The sequence below is a fragment of the Camelina sativa genome, chromosome 4 (assembly GCF_000633955.1).
Source record: "Camelina sativa cultivar DH55 chromosome 4, Cs, whole genome shotgun sequence".
Classification (NCBI taxonomy): domain Eukaryota; kingdom Viridiplantae; phylum Streptophyta; class Magnoliopsida; order Brassicales; family Brassicaceae; genus Camelina; species Camelina sativa.
This window is the reverse complement of record NC_025688.1, coordinates 429674-439173: the sequence shown is the minus strand read 5'-3', so window position 1 is coordinate 439173 and position 9500 is coordinate 429674. Positions and strand designations below refer to the sequence as shown.

The 9500-nt window shown below is 41.7% G+C and overlaps 3 protein-coding genes across 3 annotated transcripts; 2 read left to right on the top strand and 1 right to left on the bottom strand.

The window, feature by feature from the left end:
- On the top strand, positions 1115-3290 carry LOC104779446 (nicotinate-nucleotide pyrophosphorylase [carboxylating], chloroplastic). The gene is made up of 9 exons (XM_010503808.2): positions 1115-1161; positions 1247-1392; positions 1517-1650; positions 1731-1877; positions 2159-2242; positions 2363-2515; positions 2610-2786; positions 2877-2944; positions 3029-3290. Exons 1-9 carry the CDS (start codon positions 1115-1117, stop codon positions 3123-3125), a joined length of 1053 nt encoding a protein of 350 aa, XP_010502110.1. The 3' UTR covers positions 3126-3290.
- LOC104779447 (uncharacterized protein At1g66480) lies at positions 3158-4629 on the bottom strand. Its single transcript, XM_010503809.2, has 3 exons — positions 4306-4629; positions 3810-4217; positions 3158-3449 (listed from the first exon to the last, which is right to left on the bottom strand). Exons 1-3 carry the CDS (start codon positions 4477-4479, stop codon positions 3393-3395), a joined length of 639 nt encoding a protein of 212 aa, XP_010502111.1. The 5' UTR covers positions 4480-4629; the 3' UTR covers positions 3158-3392.
- Positions 7160-8062, top strand: LOC104783414. Its single transcript, XM_010508574.1, has one exon. The coding sequence runs from the start codon at positions 7160-7162 to the stop codon at positions 8060-8062; it is 903 nt and encodes a 300-aa protein (XP_010506876.1).

The window sequence follows — 9500 nt, the reverse complement described above, 5'->3', positions numbered from 1 at the left end:
TATATATATATATATATATATATATATATATATATATATATTAGATAAACTTCAAAAAACCAATAATATGTTATACTAATTTATTAATTTTGCAATATCTTTTAAATTCAAATGTAAGTATGCTTTATAGAAAAAGAATTTAACATGTCGGTGGAGATTACAAAAAGAACGTTGGCTGTAGAAAATAAGAAAAAAAGCATCAAAGAAATTGAAAGAAATGTATCGAACTTCTCAGCTAAAAGATAATGCATGAATCACTTCACTACCAAATAATTATGTGGGTCTGAATCTAGTTACAATTTATTTAATTATTTCAAATGAGTTTTGTTGCAGGTTTCAGGACAAGTGGCAGCGGCAAAAACTGTCCAAGTGCACTCACCTATCCTCGTTTCTCCTATGTATCTCCGGGGGATTTGGAGGATTATTGGAAGCTAACCGATAAGGACTACATATGTGATTTTATTCTGTGTATTTGATAAAAAAAGCAGCATAAATTTTTATTCTGTGTATTTGATAAAAAAGGAAAAAAATTATTCTGCGTTAAACAAATATAATTTTCAAGAATAGCCCCATCATGATGCCGTTTGTTCATCTCCTCAAGCGTTCAATGCATTCGCTATCCAAAATTTCAAGAGATTTTATGTGCGTTTCAAGTCTCTCCTTCTACAGTGCTACAATCCTCCTCATGGTATAATGAATTTGTAATTTCAATCAATTTCCACATTATATCCTCATGGTGTAAACTGTAATGCAAAAACTCGATCGGTCTTGTGACGTTGGGATTAAAACTAAATTAAATGAATGGGTTTAGTCCGTTAGTGGTTGTTGTCTTTGTTGATTGTAAGGGAACGTTCTTGAATAAATAAAATTGGAAGTTGGATCTCATATTTCGAAAGCAAATAAAATGGGCCTTCTTAGGAGACATATAAAAGCCCAATAGATAGTTTCTTGGTTCAAGTCAACAACAACCAAACGTCATCTCGCTCTCTTTTGAGACAGACGACCTGTTCATATAATGATAATATTCACAGAAGAAAGAAGACCAGAGTCTTTTTTTTGTTTTTTCTTTTCGATAAAAACAAGAAACTGAGTTTGAGTCGGTCAGTAGCTTACAATGATCTCTGTCTCTGTCTTCTCGGCTCACTTGGCCGCAATTCCAAGGTTTTTTCATCCGACAAAACAAAAACCCAATCTTTTGGTTTCCGTTCATTTTTCTCTGATAAAACCCAATCTCGATTGTTCTCAGGAGCTTTGTGAGAATGTCTGCTTCTGCGACTCAAACGACCGGAGGAGTTTCACAAGGTTCCATGGCCATCAAGCCTCCTTCACATCCTACTTACGATTTGAAAGCCGTTGTCAATTTAGCCCTATCTGAAGATGCTGGTCATACCGGTTCTCTCTCTCTCTCTCTCTCTCTCTCTCTCTCTCTCTCTCTCTTCACTTGCTTCGGTCTCTATAGTAAAGTTTCCATTTTTGTGGAAATTGAGTTCTTGGAATTGATGATTTTTGAGTGAAGGAGATGTAACGTGTTTGGCCACGATACCGTTTGATATGGAAGTGGAAGCTTATTTCTTGGCCAAGGAGGATGGTATCGTTGCTGGAATTGCTCTTGCTGACATGATTTTTGAACAAGTTGATCCCTCTTTGAAGGTTTCCCATCTTTTACCCCTTGTCATTTTGCTGGAATTTGTATGTGTCTTTTTGGCTAAGTGATTACTTTTGAATCTCAGGTTGAATGGATGCGAAAGGACGGAGATTATGTTCATAAAGGATTGAAGTTTGGGAAAGTGTCAGGGAATGCACATAAGATTGTTGTTGCTGAAAGAGTTGTCCTCAACTTTATGCAGAGGATGAGCGGGATTGCTACCCTCACCAAGGTCTTCTCTTTTTTATCTCTATAGATTCTCAAAAATTTATTATTGTCTAGTCATTGGTGTGGTTGCATTCATATTATTAACTTAGGGGATCTTAAAATATCTCTTAATGAGAAGGCTTTATTGGCTTAGTATATGGTTTATGGCAATACATCTATATCCATTCCTTCTTTGGTTCTATAGTGCAGTGTTAATAGTGAATCGCGCGTGTCCATCTAATTGGTTATTGTGTGTGTGTAAATTCTATGGAGAGTTTTTTAGATTGATGAGTTTGTTTTGTGCAGTTAATGGCAGATGCTGCATGTCCTGCACGTATACTCGAGACAAGAAAAACTGCTCCTGGTTTGCGGTTGGTGGATAAATGGGCGGTACGTTCACCTATTTCAAACCCCACCATTGAGACACATTTGCTGCTATTGTAATCTCTTCTTGGGAACATTTGGATTTCTGAGATTAAATACACCTCAAGTTTTCTTACTTAAGCTTAGGTTCTGATTGGTGGAGGGAGGAATCATAGGATGGGATTATTTGACATGGTGATGATAAAAGATAACCATATCTCAGCTGCAGGAGGTATAGTAAATGCCATCAAATCTGTCGACGAATATCTAAAGCAAAAGAATCTCGAAATGGATGTTGAGGTAAATAAGCTTTCTTTCTAAAACCCTTTTTGTGGCTGCAAGTTACAAATGGAAACATGTTTTAATCAGTATCTATATCTCTTTCTACTTGAAGGTGGAGACGCGGACGCTTGAGGAAGTGAAGGAAGTGCTAGGTTATGTTTGTGGATCCAAGACTCGGTTGACTAGAATAATGCTGGATAATATGGTTGTGCCGTTAGATAATGGAGACATCGATGTCACAATGCTAAAAGATGCGGTAGAGCTAATCAACGGGAGATTCGAGACAGAGGTATGTCTGTGTGTTAGAAAGCAAGAAAGATGACACATTTCTTAGTGAAACACCTTTGATGGAAGACTCTACTCTGATTTCATGGTGCAGGCTTCGGGGAATGTTACCCTTGAGACAGTACACAAGATCGGACAGAGTGGTGTTACATTCATTAGCAGGTAAGAATTCTTTCTTCAAACCGGTTTTATATACGTATTTTGAACTTTGGTCTAGTCGAAAACTGAAAGAATATATGAATCCAGCGGAGCTCTGACGCATTCCGTGAAAGCACTAGACATATCTCTGAAGATCGATACAGAGTTGGCTCTTGAGGTGGGTAGAAGGACAAAACGAGCATAAAAGAGCATATATGAGTTCCACGTATTTTTTTCTTTCTTTTATTCCCGGCAAACACAGTCAAAAATATAACCAATAAGGTGAGACAAACTTATAAAATTACTGTTTCTTGATGTAATAAATAAACTCTGAATACATATATATAGTGGAGACATGCATGGATGAATATTGAATAGCTTTCTCTCAAACGTTTTAGCGTTCTTTATGTACATAGAATTTGCAAGAAACGTTGGGAAGCACTCTTCTAATAGCGTATATATATTGATATGTTCAAGCGACGGTGATCTCGCTCCCTCCTTCTCTTTCCGCCATGAAACTCACTCGTTTCTGCAACATATCAATATCATCAATCAATCAACATTGTTGTATTCAGCAATTTATATAAACCTTTTTTTTTTTTTTCAAAAGAAAGAATCGAAATTTGTGTAATAGTTTTGTCTTATCTGGAAAGGTAACAACAACAGTGTATAAAAGTGTTAAAAATAGCATGCAAAATTTGACCCCAACAAAAATTTCTCAATCTACTCCGATTTTTCCGATTAAAAGTGCTAATTTTTTCAACACTTAAAACATTATTAAATTCAACGCGAGCTATATGCCACTTTAAGTTAGTTGCCATGTAATTACAAAATGTTTTTGCTTGTTATTACCAAAACAAAGAAATGGAGAAAATATAAAGGAACATACCAAACGGGATTTGACTTCTCTCGTGGTGGCGGCGGAGACAGAGGCCGCGGGCTCTTCTTCTGTATTGTGAGGCGGTTCCTGGTGGTTCTGTTTGGCCATAAAGAGAGCAGCTATCTTTTGGGTGGCTTCGGCCTCCGTGGCTCCTTCCTTAACGAGCCTTTCAAGCTCCGCCTTGGGAACTCTCACCTTCACCCTAACCGCACCTCCTTCTTCCTCTGACGTCGTCGTCGTCCATCCTCCTGCCGGTCTGAGTATGGAGAGATCTGAAGAGGATCTACGGGCAAGCATGAGGCTCTCAAGCCTCTCCTTCGCACTCACGTGGATTCCCGATCTTACCCTTCTCGGTGGACACTCTTTAACAGGCTCCACCACGAAATATAGCCGCTTCGCCTGCAACCTTTGCTTCGCCTGCACCCAAACATATGCATGGTTCGTATAAGTTAACAAGAAAGTACATCATACTATATATAGTAGTTTTGATATATAAAAATGATACCTCAAGTGGTTTGGATCGGGCACCGTAGTGCTTGACGGATTCGGAGTCTAACACAACGTGGCCGGGAAAGTCTTTCAAGACCTCCTCAGCCGTCACCGGAGTTCTCAGCTTAAAACTCTCACCGTCTATTTTCATGATTTTGGTCGTTTTCTTGCCGCCTAAACTGTTACCCATCTATGCACCCCTAAGATCAATTGCTCTCCCCACAACAAAACAAAACGGATAATAAACCTTAATACGGAACCTTGAAATGAGGGCAGTGAGACAACAACTCGGTTGGGGGGGTTTTAAATGATGGGGTTCGCAGACATGTGCAAATTGGGTGGTCGATTTATATAGTTGCAGATAGATACGTGGAAAAGCTGGTCCATTTTTTTAATGTCAAAATTAATGGACAATTTACCTTTGACTACGACGATACGATTTTTTACAAGCCTAGCTATTTAAAATGATTAGGTTATGCTTTTTATAACTATTTTGAATTCTCTTTTATTATATTGTAGTATAGTATACTACTATTCAACAAAAGATTGTACTTGTGTGAATCACCTGCAAACTATTAATTAATCTATTATAGCTTGTAGTGCCATGTTTATTTGAAGAGAAATTATTATTATTTAAAACAGAAGAAAAAATCGCCGTTTTCCTATTCAAACTTTTTTTTTTTCTTCCTATGCCAACGTTGAAGTTGTTGAATTTTTGTAAGAGTTAAGTAATTGACTCAGTTGATGAAGGTATAAATGTCACCATGAAACCCCAAAACTGTTATAGAAAGACAGGCTATATATGTTAATTGAGGGTCCCTTGTGATACTATTTAAAATTGAAAATAATTAGTGAGAAAAGTGCTAACTTTTGGGGAAATGGATTCTAGGTTGAAAAAAACAGGACTCTGTAAGCAATTTTCAACTTGAGTGAGTTAAATAGTAGATGAAAACAAATTCTTTCGACAAGGCGTTAGACACTTCAACACCTCAAGGGGAAAGGCGATAGTTAATCCTAGCTCCCGCCCTTGCTGTTCTCGGCGGCGACACATTCCTCCTTCCGCGCAATGACAAAGAAACGTCGTTTCCCTGCAAAACCTCTACCGAAGCCTCCTTCCTCCCGCCTCCTCCTCCCGCGACCGCAGGTTCCATCGGTCTGTCAGTCTGTGCCCCGACGCTGAAGGAACCGCCAGCTCCCACAGTTTCGTCCCAAACTTCTCCGGTTTCCGAGGATAGCTCTGCCTCTGGAGTTGCTATCCCGGCCTCTAAGGCGAAATCAGATCCGCCTCCATTGGATTCAACATCTAAAACCCAGATCCTTGACTCAGTCTCGCTCCCTCAGGAGGACCAAGCCCAGTCCAAAGCTAGACCCCTCTGGGTCGATCTGTTAAAGGATCCCTCAGGTACGATGACAAAGAAAGGTGAGGTGTTCACACTTGAATCTGGTGAGTTGTGTGTCAAAATCCCAAATGAAGTTATCACCCGGAATCTTAAAAGATGGGAACTCTTCATCATTGGGCAATTCCATGGGAATCTCCCCCCAAGAGGAACACTCCATGTTATTCTCAACGGAATCTGGAGCAACCGCCTCCGGGACATTTCCTTATCGAGATTGGGACCGCGGACAGTTCTTATTCGCATTCCCAACTCCACCACTCGACAGAGAGTTCTAAACCAAGGTATGTGCCTTATCTAGGGTCAAACGATGTTCGTTGCTCCATGGGAACCCAGTCTAAACCCAGTTCTGCCGGAGCTCACCGAAGTTCTAGTGTGGCTCGAATTCAGGGGAGTCCCACCTCATTTCTTCTCAGAAGAAGGCTTTGAACACATCGCTGGAATGCTAGGTCAGCCGATTCGATGCCACCAATCAACCATCGACATGATGAACCTCGAGGTCGGTAAGGTCCTCACGGTTATAAACCCTCTAATCCCATTGCCAGAGTCAGTAAATGTCCAATTCTCTTCAGGTGAACTCCACAGAGTCTCAGTCTCATGCCCTTGGCTTCCTCCAATTTGTAAACATTGTCAGGAACTTGGTCACAGTATCAGACGATGCCCAACTGCTCCAATCACATGCTCTACCTGTAAGTCCTCTGCTCACTCTCCTGAATCCTGTCCTAAGCAAATGAAGGCAAAGGTTCCCGATCCCTCAGAGAAGAGGCCTGAAACTCCTCAAAGGGCAAACGTCACATGGAAAAGACCCAACAGGAAGAGATGCATCCTGTCCAAGAGTCTGATACCTCTGATTACTCGAGCAAGACTAAAAGATCCAGCAAAAAGGCAAAAAAGAAGAAGAAGGTGCCTTCAGAACCAATGCTTCAGGTAGTACTGAACGCACCCCCAAAGGGTACAGTCTCGGGTCCCTCCAGCTCTAAGAGGAACCCCACAAAGAAATCACTTGCTGATAGGCCCCCAAATGCTTCAGAGCCGAACTCCTCTTCTGATACTTCCCTCTCCGACAGCTCAGATAGTGATGCAGGGCGATGTGATGAGGATGACACTCCTTACTCCAAGGCTCTCTCCAAAAAAGATAGAAGGATCCTCAGGAACTCTTCGGGGAAGGGCTCCAAACCAAAAAATCAATAATTATGATACACTTTTTGTTGGAACGTTAGGGGAATTAATCAATCGGTTAAGCGTAGAAGCCTTAAGAAATGGCTCAAGCATAATAAGCCTGCTTTTGGTAGCATAATAGAGATGAAAGTGAAGCTGCGGAAATCTAAAAGATAATTTGACTCTATTTTTCCGAATTGGAATTTTGAAGGGAACTACGAATTTGCGGAGCTAGGAAGGATCTGGGTTGTTTGGGACCACAGAGTCAGGCTCTCTATACACTCCAAATCTGGACAAATGATCACCTGCATTGTACGCATGCCTAACTCCCCTAAAGAGGTGGTCTTCTCCTTCATCTATGCTGTAAATTGTAAGTATAGAAGGCACCAACTGTGGGATGAGATAGAGAAGCTAGCTATGGACCCTACTATTAACGGTAAACCTTGGGTTGCAATGGGAGATTTTAATCAAACTCTGAACCCTAGCGAGAGTTCTGCTGGCAGTACAAGGATCAACAAATGCATGGTGGATTTTCGACAATGCCTTCTGAATGTGGGGTTTTCCGACTTGTCTTATAGAGGAAACGACTTTATATGGTGGAACAATCAGGAGGCCAACCCGCTAGCCAAGAAATTAGACCGTATATTAATCAATGATAATTGGCTCATGGAGTTCCCCTTGGCGTACGCCTACTTCGGTGATCCGGAGATGTCGGACCATTGTCCATGCTGCCTAAGACTGGGTGCTGCTACCAGAACCAAAGGGCCTTTTATGGTGTCTCACTTCCTGTTCCAGCATGAGGAAATCCTCCCGCGGGTTTTTGAGTTCTGGAACAGCACCTTCATTGAAGGAACAAAAATGTTCAGATTCTCCAAGAAGCTCAAGCTCCTGAAAAGAGTTCTCAAAGACTTAAACAGAGAACACTACTCGGACCTTGAAAAGCGCTTCAAGGAAGCTCATTCTAAGCTGGCTGCCCATCAAGCAAGACTCTTAGCAAACCCTTCTCCACTTTTATCTAGATTGGAGAAGCAAGCTCAGAAGAAATGGCTTACACTGGCCTTAGCAGAAGAGAAATTTCTCCTCCAACGCTCTCGAGTTAAGTGGGCGACGAGTGGTGACTGCAACACAGCCTACTTCTTCAGAATGGTGAATAGTCGAAGAGGCATAAATCAAATCCACTACCTCGAGACAGACTCTGGTCAGCGTATAGAGGAAATTTAAGAGATTCAGGAACACTGCATCCGGTTTTACTCTGGAATGCTTGGAACTGCATCTCCCACTCTTTCTGAGGAAGAAGAGGTACAGATAAGATCTCTCTGGTCCTTTAAATGCGACCAGGCCGCAAAAGACTTTCTACAGGCCAGTGTAACTGATGCAGACATTAAAAGAGAAGCCTTTTCCCTTCCCAGGAGCAAATCCCCAGGACCAGACGGATACACAGGGGAATTCTTCAAAGCCACTTGGGACTTTATAGGTCCTGACCTTACAATGGCGGTTAAGGAATTCTTCTCCTCAAGCCGCATTCTCAAACAATGGAATGCCACAACGATCACTCTTATCCCAAAAAGACTTGGCGCAGATACAATTGGTGAGTTTAGACCGATCTCTTGCTGCAATGCGGTTTACAAAATAGTGTCGAAGATTCTGGCTTGGCGCCTCCAAGCTCTTCTCCCAGACATGATCATCAACTCTCAATCGGCTTTTGTTCAAGGTCAACTTCTGGTTGAGAATGTCTTACTCGCAACAGAGATGGTCCAAGGATCAAATCGTGACTCAATTTCCCCCCGAGGAATGCTCAAGGTCGACCTGCGGAAAGCTTTTGATACAGTAAGCTGGGACTTCCTTCGAGTTATACTTGAAACCGCAGATTTCCCCCCTGTGTTCCAGAAATGGCTCAAGAACTGCATCACAACAACCTCCTTCTCTATTAAGGTCAATGGTAGTCTATGCGGGTACTTCCAAGGCAAAAGAGGACTCAGACAGGGGGACCCCCTCTGGTACTTCCGAGAAAGCTCCGTAAATCTGATTATTCCCCTCTCACAGATAAGATCGCAGCAAGGTTTAACAGCTGGGCTGTAAGATGCTTATCCTTCTCAGGAAGATTACAACTAATCTCCTCTGTTATCTACGGGTTAGTTATATTTTGGATGTCAGCCTTCTGTTTCCCCAAAGGTTGTATTAAAGTCATTGAGAGGCTTTGCAATGGATTTCTATGGTCGGGGGATACAACAAGGCACACTCATGCAAAATTCGCTTGGGATAAGATCTGCTTGCCAAAAACAGAAGGAGGACTTGGTCTGCGGAATCTCCTCATGTGGAACAAAGCCCTTAACCTGAAATTAATATGGTTGCTCTTCACCAACAGTGGTTCTCTGTGGGTAGCATGCATGAAGGAACACCATCTCAAAAGATCAAACTACTGGAGTGCAGTTGCACATAGCAGCTCAAGTTGGATTTGGTGTTCACTCCTGAAGTTGAAACCTCTCGTCAAATCCCTTCTCAAATGTCAGGTTGGTGATGGTCTCTCTGAAAGTTTCTGGCATGATAACTGGTCACCCATGGGAGTGCTTAGTGATCGTATGGGCACAAACGGTCCGTTTCTTCTGGGCATTCCTACTAACGCAGTAGTGGCGGATGCTTGTACAAACCAGAGATGGAG